Source organism: Pongo abelii, chromosome 1 (genome assembly GCF_028885655.2).
Source record: "Pongo abelii isolate AG06213 chromosome 1, NHGRI_mPonAbe1-v2.0_pri, whole genome shotgun sequence".
In the NCBI taxonomy this organism is placed as follows: Eukaryota; Metazoa; Chordata; class Mammalia; order Primates; family Hominidae; genus Pongo; species Pongo abelii.
This window is the reverse complement of record NC_071985.2, coordinates 95629748-95641835: the sequence shown is the minus strand read 5'-3', so window position 1 is coordinate 95641835 and position 12088 is coordinate 95629748. Positions and strand designations below refer to the sequence as shown.

The window sequence follows — 12088 nt, the reverse complement described above, 5'->3', positions numbered from 1 at the left end:
CCATCCCCAGCCTGCCCTAACCCCTGCCCCACCCACACATGAATTCAATGAGCTAATACCTTTAAGCCCTTAAACAGAGTTACATATTCGCTTGCTAAATAATACAGAAATCAGTTACAGCCCCTTCTAGAACCTGTAGTACCCCACCTCCTGCCTGAGCAGTCACACCACATTATTCTGTCTCCTGTACTTCCTGGGTATTTCCAGGGTCGTCAAGAAGCCCAGTGTATTGCTGAAGGGACTAAGGTTAGATCTCAGGAAGGACTTCCTAGAGAATAGCCAAGGGGAGTCTGGTCATCCTGGGAGAGCTGGCCAGTGGAGCAGGCCCTGGGGTCAGTGGGGTAGGGTCTGAGATTTTGGGGACAGTGAGTAGTGGGAGAGGCGAGGTCTGGAGCAAACGTGGAGCCAGGGTGCCACCTAGTGGCTCCCTCACCTCCCCAGCCCCAGAAGCTCTTCCTTCTGGGCCTGGGTTCTTTTCCTTCCTCCACACCCTTCCCTAAAGAAGGCAATAACCTTTGAGTGCCCAAAACAGGAGAGGCATTTTTCTTGCATTGCTTTATTTAATCACTTCCCCAGCCCTTCCATCGCCTTTTTTGAGGATAAGAAACCCAAAGTTCCCAGAGATTAACTTGCCCAAGATCACTTAGCCTGGATTTGAGCCCGAGGCTCAGACTCCAAAACCCACACTCAATTTGCTACATCTCCCAGGGGTGGGGCCAAGGCAGCTGTGAGCAAAAGTAGAAGTATCAGCTTCTCAAGGGCCTAGGGTTTGTTGGAAGGGCAAGGCAAGGGCAAAGGGGGATACAGAACAAGGGGGCAAGTACCAGTGCCTGGGATGGACCCATCCATTCAGGCAGGGGGTGTGGGGTGTTTCCCCTGAGCTTAGAAACCACCCAGCATCATAGCTGCAACAGCACTTTATTGGGATCTGAGTCTACAGTTCACATAGGGAGGTGAGGCCGTGGGAGAAGCAGGGGTAAAAAAAAAGGGGGGACTTCACCCCCTAGGGACAGCTGCTTCCAAACCTAACAAAACCCTAGGGAAAGTCCTCGTCCCGGGCCTCGAGCCAGCAACTCTAGTCAAATCCCAAGGCGCCGGTCAGCATGTGGGTCAAGGGGCCCACTCTGGGGACATACACACAAGAGGATGAAAGCTCTTTAGCTTCAGAATCAGATTGTCTTCCCCACACCCCACCCCAAAACAGGCTCCTCTCCCATCTCCCCCTTCACAGTGACAAAACACAAGCCCACATCCCAGGGCCTGGAGTATTTGCATGCATTTGCATAGACGGCAACACAGGTCCAGCTAAGGCCTTTTTCTACATAAAGTGACATCAGTGCAGGGCTGGTGATTTTGCTCTACTGTGTGAAAGATATCCGAGGACACCAAACAAGCCCTCCAGGAGTTAGATAACGCTGGGATCTTAGGCTGGGCCAGGCCAAGGCCATTCCCTGTGGGGCAGGGCATCAGCCCCGGTGGTGGTGGCGGCTGTGGCTGTGCCCCTCCCTGGGCCCCGCAGCTCTTGGGCTCTGCAAGTGCTTGTCCTTCTTCCCTGACCTGTGGGGAGAAAGAGGCCTTTAGGGGACAATACCATGCAATGAAAATGGGTTCCCCAAGGAGAGAGGACCCTGCTCCTCCCAATGAAGGTGACTTGAGCAGGCACCGCCAAGCATATGGGGGGAAAACCTGGTCTCCCAGGATAAAGGCTCCAGTCGGGGAGGCAGGAAGATGGGGATCTCCCTCGTCCCCTGGGCCATGCAGGTAGAGGTAGGGCAGGGCAACTCAGGAGAAAGAATCCCCCCGCCCAAAAGGGGACTGCTCAGGACCACTCTGGGGTGGGCACAGGCGGCTTCCTACCCTCAAGGGAAGAAAGGAAGCGGACCTGGATGCCTTCTCTAAGGGAAGCCAGCTGGGGATCAAAAGTAGGGATACATCCTCAAACTAATGACCCTTGCTCTTCTCATCCTCCCAACTGCCTCTGTCCCACCCGACCCAACTCCCCCACAGCTGCCCACCTCTTCTTCAGTGCTTTGTCTCCAAAGAAGTGGCTGAAGATGAAGTCCTCAAAGTCATCTACTTCATCATCATCACCTGTCTGTTGCACAGCCACCTCCTCCAAGCTGTCCTCCAGGGCATCCACAAAATCCCGGAAGCGGAGGCGGTCATGACGGAAGATGCCATCCTCACCAAAGAAAGCAGGTGAGAGGGGTAGCTCCTTGGTCAGCTGCCCAGCCCAGGGCAGCCGTGCCAGGTATGTTCTTAGCAGAGAGGCCAGCTCCTGTTGCCGCACTGGGGCTAGCTCTGTGCCGAAGAAAGTCAGGCCCTCCTGCCGGGCACACTCGTCCACACCTGAGCAGCCCTGGGGTGCCCGGTACTTGGGCCTCAACAGCTCTGCCCACGATGGCAGGGGGTCATGGTTGTCCTTAGCCCCTTCCCTCCACCGAGGTTGCTTCTGCTTTTCTCCAGAGGAGTGGAAGCTACCACTTTTCCTTGGGGGTTCCTTCGGGCCCTGTCGCTTGCCCTCCTTCCACCTTCCTGCCGGCTCCCTGTCCTCCTGACCTCCCCAATTCTTCTTCCGTTCCCGGCCAGATACTTCCTTCTTATGCTTCCAGTGCTCAGCCTTCCGGTCCCTCTGCCCATCCCACCACTTTTGCTTTCCACTCCACTCCCTAGGATTCTGGAAGTGGGACTTCTGGTGCCAGGCCTCTGAGGCATTGGCAGAGACCCCAGGGTCCTGGCCCCAGTTCTCCAGGCCCTGCAGTTTCTGGGCCAATCTGTGGCCCAGCTCAGCCAAGCCAGCGTGAGCTGGGTCCCCGCGGCTGGCATCCTGCAAGCTCCTCTCCAGATCCTGCTGTACAGACCCCAGCAGCCGTCGCTGCCTCTCTAACTCTTGCCTTAATGCCTGTGCCTCAGCCTCCAGCTGTTCCTTCTGCTTCAGGAAGCTGAGTTCTGGCTCCTGCTCCCTGGGGCCTTGCTCCCTGATGGCCTTGTCACCCTGTGGGCCTCTGCCCCGACTGAGGCACACCCCATCTGTGCCCCGGACACAGTCGGCCTCCAGCCCCTGGAGCCGGGCCCGCAGCTGCTGCAGCTCTGACTCCAGAGCCCGCTGGAAGGCTTCACCCTGCTGCAGAGCCCCCCGGAGCTGGGCATTCTCCTCCTCTAGCCATTTGGGCTGGTGCATCAGGCTCTGAAGCTCTTCCTTTTGGGCCTAGAATATGGTTTGGGACGAAGGAAGTCACAAAGAGTTCTTGTCAGGATAGCCCCAATGCCTTCTACCCCAATTCCATTCCATTACAGTGGGCAGGTGGCCTGAGCCCGTTTTATGGCCTGGAACACCCAGAGGATTTGGTTTTCATCCTCCACCCCATCTCCATCATGAATGAGACACAGGGATCCCCAAATTCCATCCTGGGTCTTGGCATCTACGTCTTTATATAAGCACACACTTCCTAGATTCACCTAAGGATAGCCAGTGTGTGGCTCTCACAGTCTTGTTTCCACCTCCCGTACCTGGAACAGTGTTAATTGACCACGGCACCTGGCATGTTCTTTAAATCCTTTTCCACACAGTGCTCCAGGCAGACCACACCAATCAATCACAGGTGATACCATGTATGTTTCATGTATCATGTGGAACAGGTATGCCAGCCCTGGCCCAAACCTTAGCACAAGGGATATGAACCAAGAACTGGGAAGATGCCCTGACTACAGTGGGAGAGGGGAGGGTCAGGATGTGTGGGTAAATAGGAAACATTCCTTTTGGGGGAGGATGCTAGGACAGACACCTGGCCTAGGTGGGTTACCCTAGCCCAGCCCCTCCTGCCTATGCCCACCTGCAGCTGGGCCTGCAGCAGCCGGATGTCCTGGTTCTCCTTGGCCAGCTTGTCCAGCAGAAGACCCATGTTTTGCAGGCTGGGGACACTGTCAGGAGGCACTGAGGCCTGCAGCTGTTCCCTTAGCCCATCCTGAGGGCAGAAGAGCCTGTTATGCCATGCTACCCCACAGCCCAGGTTCTCCCCAGCCAGGTCCCACCAGCCTCTGGAGACATTCACACATACCTGCCTGTCCCCCAGAGCATCCAGCAGCTCGGGGTCTGGGAGGACCTGCCGCTCCACTTCCTCCATGGGCCCTGTGGGAAAGGGAAACCCTGAAACTGGTCCTGAGGCACACAGAGCCCATTCTCCCCACACCCTCCCATTCACACAGCCACTACTCCTGCTCAGGACCCACCCTGTGGCTGAGAGGTCTGGTGAGGTAAAGGGCCAAGGGGCACCCTGAACAGCTGACAAGGCCACTAACTGAGAAATAAATGTGAGCCCCCAGCACCCCTACTCCTGACCCAGAGAACCAGAGAACCAGAGAACACACACAACCCCCTAGCACAAGACAGGCTCCTCCCTACTCACCAGTCTCAGACTCTGAGAGGCCACCTAAGGACAGAGACAGAGGAGTCTGATGAGGCCCTCAGGGAGGGCTGAGGTGAGGTAAGGTGAGAACATGGCAGGAGGGCAGGCAGGCGTGGAAGCCCAAAGCCCCAGCCTCAGAGGTACCACTCACCCGAGAAGAGGAGAACCCCCAGGCCAAGCAGAATCAGGGCCCCAAGGAGGCACATGTTGAGGGAGATGCCCAGCTCCCCGCCTGCACCCTCACCCCCAGCCTGGTTCTCAACAGCCAGGGGTGCCATGGGCTGAGGTGGGCCGGCCTCCCGGCCCCGCCGTCTCCGCAGACCCTCCATGTCCACGTCGGTGTCATCCTCACTGCTGGAGCAGCGGCCCTCCTCCCTGATCCAAGCTAGGGGAAAGGGCAGGGACAGGGCAGTGAGGTGACTGGAGAGATGGGGAGACACAGGGAGAGAGGGGAAGCAGAGGAAGGCACAGGGAGGGAGGTCCTCAGCCCTGACCCCAGAGAGGGGCACATGAAGACCTTGCCCACTTGCCCACTTCTGCCTGGGCACTGATGACTGTCCCTGCCCAGTCTGGAGGCAGGAGACCAGTGCTGTCAATCTACAAGCTATAAAAGCCATTTTCATCCTGAAAGCTTCCTCCTTCCTCCGTGTGCGCCGTGCATCAAACTTCTGCAGCTATTAACCACCCTCCTGGGTCCCCTCCAAACTCTCTGGCCACTCCTTCCCATTCTCCCTGCCTGGCTCTTCCCTGATCCTAAAGTCAGTGGTCTCCCTGGCACCATTTCAGGTTCTCTGCTCTTCTCACTGTACACGTAGTCACAATTCTCTGACCCACACCACTGACACCCCCTTCAGCAATGAGTCCTTAGTGTGTAACTCCTCACTTGGCCTCCCAGAGCTCCAAACCTGTATGTCTGACTGCCTACTGGCCACTCCCTCTGGGACCAAACATTCAACACACTGCCCTGCAAACTGGTTCTTTTCTGGTGTTTCCCCAATTCAGGGGAAGGCACTGCTGCCACTATCTAGCTAACCTAAGCCCTCCCTCTCCACCTCACATCCAGACAATTTCACAGTTCTACACTTAAACATCTTGACAGTCCACCCCTGTTCACAACCCACACTGTACCTGCCTTAGTTCAGGTCTGCATCTTCTTTTTTTTTTTAATATTTATTTATTTTTATTTATTTCTATTTTTTGAGACAGGGTCTGGCTCTGTCACCCAGGCTGGAGTGCAGTGGCGCGATCACAACTCACTGTAACCTCCACCTCCCGGGCTCAAGCGATCCTCCCACCTCAGCCTCCCGAGTAGCTGAGACTATAGGCATGCATCATTACACCTGGCTAATTTTTTTTTTTTTTTGTATTTTTTTGTAAAGACGAGGTTTTGCCATGTTTCCCAGGCTGGCCTCAAACTCCTCAGCTCAAGTGATCCACCTGCCTCAGCCTCCCAAAGCGTGAGGATTACAGGTGTGAGCCACCACACCCAGCCAATTTTTATTTTTATTTATTTTATTTTATTTATTTATTTTTATTTTATTTTTTGAGGCAGAGTCTACCTCTGTCACCCAGGCTGGAGTGCAGTGGCACAATCTTGGCTCACTGCAACCTCTGCCTCCCGGGTTCAAGCGATTCTCCTGCCTCAGCTTCCCAGGTAGCTGGGAAGTAGCTGGGACTACAGGCATGCACCACCACACCCAGCTAATTTTTGTATTTTTAATAGAGATGGGGTTTCACCATGTTGCCCAGGCTGGTCTCAAACTTCTGACCTCAGGTGATCCACCCACCTTGGCCTCTCAAAGTGCTGGGACTACAGGCGTGAGCCACTGCACCCAGCCGCCTATTTTTATTTTCTATAGAGACAGGGTCTCGCTCTGTTGCCCAGGCTGGAGTGAAGTGGGATGACCATGGCTCACTGCAGTCTTGAATTCCTGGGCTCAAGCAATCCTCCTACCTCAGCCTCCCAAAGTGGTGGGATTATAGGCATGAGCCACCATGCCCGGCCCAGGTCTGCATCATCTTTGCCTGACCACTGCAGTTGCCTCCTAAATGGCCCCCAGGCCCTCCATCCTGTCACTCAACAGGGACCAATTCCTACACTTCTCTGCCACAAGCCTGGAACAGAGCTCCTTAGCACAAGACAGGTGGTCTCCACTCCTTTGCTGATGCTGCAGCCTTGGCCTAAAATATTCTCTTTCCCCTGCCCTATGTACCAAAAGCCTACTCTGTGCTCAGGGCTCCACTCAAATGTCACCTCTCACTGTCCCAGCCTCTCCCTTGCCCTCAACCAGTCCCCTGACTGAATGGCCTCTCTCTCCTTTGGGAGTACCTTAATTACAGTTCTGTACCTCTCTTAGGTCTGATATGCACCTTGGCTCAGTCTGATCTGCTGCTTACATAGGCGGTAACCAACCATCTTCCCTTTGCCCAGGCCCAGGGCCAGCACAAGGAAGGGACTCCAGAAATGAGGGTTGAATTTTGGAAGCAAGAAAAGAGGAGGTCCCCATGGCAGAGAGGAAAGAGTCAACCAGATGTGGGCCCTGCCTCTTACCAGCAGTGTGACCTTGGTCACGTCATTCAACCTTTCTGGACCTCAATGTCCCAGGGGTAGCGGTGAGAAAGGAGAGCACCAAGCTGCTCAGTGACAGGGCCTGGACCACAGCATGTGCTCAGTAGTGATGGCTGATCCCTCTCCCATACCTTCTAGAAGGAGAGTGACAGGAGAGGCAAGGAGGACTCTCACCTGCTTTGGGGGTTGAAGGCAGGCTCTGTGGAGGGCTCTGGCCTTCCAGGTCCTGTGTGTCTGGTCCCAGGCCTGTCACCACGGTGGTCTCCTGCAGGCCTCCCTGGACTACTGTGTCTCCTGGGCCAGGAGGCTCCACACCACAAACATCACCTTCCAGGGTGCCCTAATGCAGATGCAGCAGTGAGCAGCTGCTAGCCCTCCCTGCCTCCCTTCCTTCCCCCAGGGAATCTCCTCACCTTGACCTCAGTCTCCTCTGTTAGAATGCTGCCAGACTGAGGGCTTTCAGTCTGGAAGAGTGTCCCTGTGGTAGGAGAAAAGGCCCAGAAAAACCCACTGCCCCAGCTGAATTTCCTGTGCAGCCCTCTGTCCATCCCACGGGCCCCTACCAGGTTGGAAGGGGCAGGAAAAAGCCAGGATGGAATGAGAAAAGGAGTCTGTCAACTGAGATTAATGGAGGAACTAAAACGAACCAGCCTCCCTTTCTCTGAGGAAACTGAGAAACCCCAAAATATGGAGAATAGCTTTGTCCGGTAAGCTATGTCCTAAGCAGGGCCCAGTACCTTCTCCATCCATGGTCCCAGCTAATTCTTCCCCATCTGCCTTGGAGGGGCTGTGAGGGGCCTGCAGGGCTCTCTCAGATTCTGGGTCCATCCTGGATGCCGGGCCCAGTGTCTCCACTGGCAGGCTCTGGGAGGAGAAGTGCAAGGAGAAGGCTGCACCCAAGAATGGGGCCCCAGCCCACATCCCAGAAACACACACGTTCAGTCATGAGCTGGCTCGAAAAGGGGCTCGGGGCAGCACCAAGTGCTCGGCCGTTGCCCAGCCTCACTCACTGCGAGGAGGAAGTTTCAGGGGCCAGGTTTCCGCTACACAGAGAAGCACCACCAGACCAAGGCACTGGTTGCAGTACAAACCTGGTACCCCGCCTCCAGGAGGTGAGCTAGAGCCTACGTTTCCCTCCCATCAAGATCAGCAGCACTTCCTTCCCCACAGATGAACAACTCAGATATTATAATATTAAGGGTGGGAGGAAGGCAAGAAAACAACGTCCCCTGGGTGCCCATGGGTCACAGTTATGCCTCCCGGGGTATCCCTGCAGCTGCCCTCTCAACTGGACAACTACTTACATCTCTCAAGCCTTTCTGGCCTCTCCCACTGGCCCCTGACACTCCCCTGACACCCGTCTCCCAGCAGCTGCTCACAGAAGCCCAACCCACCCCAACCACAGACAGCCTGTCTCCAGGGTGCTCTCAGCCTGGACATCCAGCCCTGGCCACACAGCCTCGGCCTCCTCCCTCTGCCTACTCCCCTTCCGCAGGGCCCTGGCCTGCCACCCGCCCCGTGGCTCCGACTAACCCGCTGAGAATCATGCTTCACCTTAATTGTGTCTTTGCTATTTTCAAAACATTTTTATTCTCATGGTCCCCCCCTACAAGGCAAAAATCATGACACCCGTTTTACAGGAGACGACAGAGAGGTGAAATGGCATGCCCAAGGTCCCCCAGCTGTCAACAAAGACACCTCAACAGGAGGCCAGGGCTCTGAGAGCCTGGTGCCCGTCTACTCATACCTGCCTTCCCTCTGCCAGTGAGCCCCAGTCCATTATCTTGCTCCAGCGTCATCCCCAAGGTCAACTCCTTACTCCCAGCTGGGTTCCTCAAGGGCACCTCAAACTCAACATGTTGAAACTGAGCTTCTCCCCTCCTCCCCTCCTGGTGACTCTAATATACAAAGTCGCTAGGTCTTGGAACTCTCAGAGATGCCTTTGACAAATTTTTGCCATCCCTTCTCTAGCCACTCAGTTCCCCATCCTGCCAACCCCCTTCTCCCTCCTCAGTGGGCTTCTGCCCCACCAGCTGCTACCTGGACTGATGCAGGGGGTCTTCAAAACACTGTCTCCCTGTTCCCACCCAGCCTGCACAGTGGCTTCACCCTCTGCCTGAGACAATGATTGTCCTGATCCCTCTAACCCAAAGCCCCACACTGATTTCCCATCAGGATGAGGCCTGAAGGCCTCAGCCAGGCCCTTCAAGTCTCTTCCAGGGGTTCCCAGGCTCTGTCCCCAACCTCACTCCAACACTGGCTCCAACCCACGTCTCCACATCACCCATGGGCGTCCCACAGTCTCCCCCAGCATGGCGTTCCCCACTATCGCCTCGGGACCTTTGTTCACATTGGTCTCTCCATTCGAAATCCCTCCCTACTTGTCTCAGCTTACCCAACTGGTCCCTTTCTTCATGGCATGGTCCAAGTGCCAACACCTGACCCCTGGGGCCCGATCTACTTCTTCCTGCTACTGGAGTTCCTCTAACAGCCGGCAGGAAGTGATGTAGGTGACCATCAGGACTAAGGAAAAGGACCCACCAAGAAAGAAGCCCAGCACTGCAGAAACACCTCCCAACCCCGCCCGCATGGTTCCCAGACCCGCTCTTCCTACCTCAGAGCCAGCAAGCACCCAGCTATTATCAGAGTCTAGGCAGGAGGCCATAGTTGCTGAGGTCCCTGAGGTTGCTGTGGCTGCCACCTGCAGAAGAAAGCTCTCTTAAGGATGGGAGCTCCCCTCAGGAGGGGCAGCATGCAGAAAGCAGACTTGGCTGGGTTCCAAGGTTCAAGTGCTGGGCAGCAGCCTCCAGAACCAAGCCTGGTTCCAGTCCTTCTCTCCCTGACACCCCAGCTCTTCTAAGCAGTATTTGCCTTGCAAATCAGAATCTGTCAACAGCCACAGAGAAGCCAGCCTCTTCCAGGGACCAACAGGGCCTTGGAAAACTGAACTGACCTTGAAAGGTCAAAGTAGCATAGGCTGGAAAGGCTCTGGGGAATTCCAGTCCAGCTCCCTGACATTTTAGTCAAGGAAGATGAAGCCCAGCAAGGTTGACAGACTCGACTTGCCAATAAGAAGACTTGTTAATAAGAAGAGCAGGGAAACAACACAGCCCTCCCTTCACACCAGGTACCTACACAATCACTACCTTCTCCCCCAGGACCTGGAAGGGAAGACTCAATGGCCTCCCTCAGCCCTAAGCGTCCCACCACTTGCCCAGCATAAGTCCTTGGTATGGTCTAGTTCAGTGGTTCTCAATCTTGGCTGCACATTGGAATCACCTAAGATTTTGATTCAATTGAGTTGGGGGGCAGGCCCGGGCGTGGGTCTTTTTAAAAACCACTCAAATGATTCTCATGCACAGCCAGGGTTGAGAACCACTGGCATAGCTTAGATCCACCTGGATGCACCTTTTATAAGTCTCCTCATCACTCTCAGTCTCCATCCTAAATTCTGTTTACCTTCTTAGTAATCGCCAGAGTTTGATCTTAGGGAACTTGAAGGTGACTGGGAAAATGGATTTATGGCAACTATCATGTATATATACATCACTTTATAGCTTGCAAAAAATAGACAAAAATCAGGGTTATGGTCCTGCACCTGGTTAATCTGCTCTGACTTGACAGGGATAGGGGAGGGAATCACTCCAGTTTCCAAAGCCTGACTGACACAAAGCAGGGTAAGAAGAGAGGGATCTGCCCCTTCATCCAAGGCTAAGACAGTTCCCTCAGGCAGCTCCTGTTGGGACCAGGCATAAAGGTGGAAGGATAGATGAGCTGACCTCTCAAGAGTACTGGATTGTGATCCTTCAGAAGAGGATAAATGACTGCTTCCCAAGCACTTTATAAGGAAACTCAGGAAAAGGGAAGTGAGGCTGGGAGAGTATGGCAGTTCTACCTTTGAAACCAGCCACATTATCGCCTTCTGTTTGAGCTGTTTTCAAGTCCTGCCTGGTGCCCTAAGTAACCTCCTGTGGCTCCTGCCAGTCAAGATCCAAGTCCTGGATAGGTCTTTCCCAATGCCCATCCTCCCAGACACATGCACCCATTCCACACGGAGACAGGAGAATGGCTGCAATGACCTCCCTGTACCAAATCCAACAGGACACCCTGGCATGCATCTGTAAGTATCCATAGAGCCATGGCTGTTCAGCCTTCCGCTTGTGGCTCCACCCCCGCCGTTGTTATCATCTCCCCATCCCCAGTTGCTGACTGTTAACAGGTGGTGGCAGGAAGGAAGTGGCAGCAGCTTGGGCTGAAGTCCCTGTTTATCCCTAGCTGTGTGTACAGCCTGCTCAGGTCCTCTAGAACCAGGCACCATGGCAACCACAGTGATGTCAGACCCACTGTCTCCATGGAAACCAGCAAAGGTATTTGGGTCAACAAAACAAATACTTATGAGACCCAAAAAGGAGACACTCTGAAACTCCTATACTCTGGGTCCCAAACCCTGATCCCTCTTTCTAGGTTAGGTTAACCCAGGGTTCAAAAAAATACCTCTTCTCCCAAGCCAGCATCTCACTGCCTTATTAGGAAGTTCCTTCTGCTGTCTAATCTCCACCCTTCCCTGCTGTGTTTCCAGATCTTTTTCTTTTCATCGACCTTCTGGAAGAAAACCCACCTCCACTCCCTCCCTCCACCCCCTTCTTTTCATTCAGGCAGGATTCAACAAACACCTCCTGTAAGGATTATGACAGAGACTTCTGCTATTTCTAAAAAACAGCTAAAGGGGGAGCTCTCCCACTCAGTATAAAGCTAGGAAGTCTCGCCTCTAGTTAATTTAAACTCCTCTAACAGTTGCTCCTCCAAACCGCTAAAGCAAAGGATCTAGGGCCACTTGCCTGGGGTACCCAGAGCAAGTTCCTGTTTTGTCAGCGTCGGCACCTGGCCTTCCTCCCCCAGCCCAGAAATGAAAAGCAGCTCATTCCTTCTAGATTAGTTCTGCCTTCCCTTTTCCTTATTCCACCCCCTTCGAAGGGAATCTGTGGACCCCTTCCCAGCTAAGGCATTACCTGAACCAGCTCTTGCTTCGGTCTTCAGCTTAACTTGTTGCTGGCTTCCCTTTGTTTGCAGCCCGAGAAGAGAATCATGTGACCAGAAACTGACCAATGACAAG

The 12088-nt window shown here is 54.4% G+C and overlaps 1 protein-coding gene across 3 annotated transcripts; it reads right to left on the bottom strand.

Annotated features, from left to right (window-relative positions):
* Positions 1-902: 902 nt before the first annotated feature.
* PBXIP1 (PBX homeobox interacting protein 1) lies at positions 903-12081 on the bottom strand. Of its 3 annotated transcripts, none has more exons than XM_009243554.4 (11): positions 11985-12081; positions 9590-9676; positions 7713-7839; positions 7389-7453; positions 7150-7315; positions 4558-4791; positions 4407-4430; positions 4059-4129; positions 3834-3965; positions 2016-3208; positions 903-1557 (listed from the first exon to the last, which is right to left on the bottom strand). In XM_009243554.4, the coding sequence occupies exons 2-11, from the start codon at positions 9638-9640 to the stop codon at positions 1467-1469; spliced, it is 2154 nt and encodes a 717-aa protein (XP_009241829.1). In that variant the 5' UTR covers positions 9641-9676; positions 11985-12081; the 3' UTR covers positions 903-1466. The 3 variants fall into 3 exon arrangements, with proteins under 3 accessions (XP_009241829.1, XP_054408411.1, XP_054408409.1); XM_054552436.2 differs by lacking the exon at positions 11985-12081 and adding an exon at positions 10871-11558; XM_054552434.2 differs by lacking the exon at positions 11985-12081 and adding an exon at positions 11055-11558.
* Between the last annotated feature and the right edge of the window lie 7 nt (positions 12082-12088).

What these genes read in the sequence shown, in the direction of transcription:
- PBXIP1 (XM_054552434.2), bottom strand. Translation starts at nt 11,093, where the DNA reads ATGCATGCCAGGGTGTCCTGTTGGATTTGGTACAGGGAG. An exon ending in GGGTGCTTGCTGGCTCTGAG is followed by an intron (nt 7,840 to 9,589) that starts GTAGGAAGAGCG and finishes TTCTCCTCCCAG; the next exon opens with AGCCTGCCAGTGGAGACACT. An exon ending in GGGGGTTCTCCTCTTCTCGG is followed by an intron (nt 4,431 to 4,557) that starts GTGAGTGGTACC and finishes CTCTGTCCTTAG; the next exon opens with GTGGCCTCTCAGAGTCTGAG.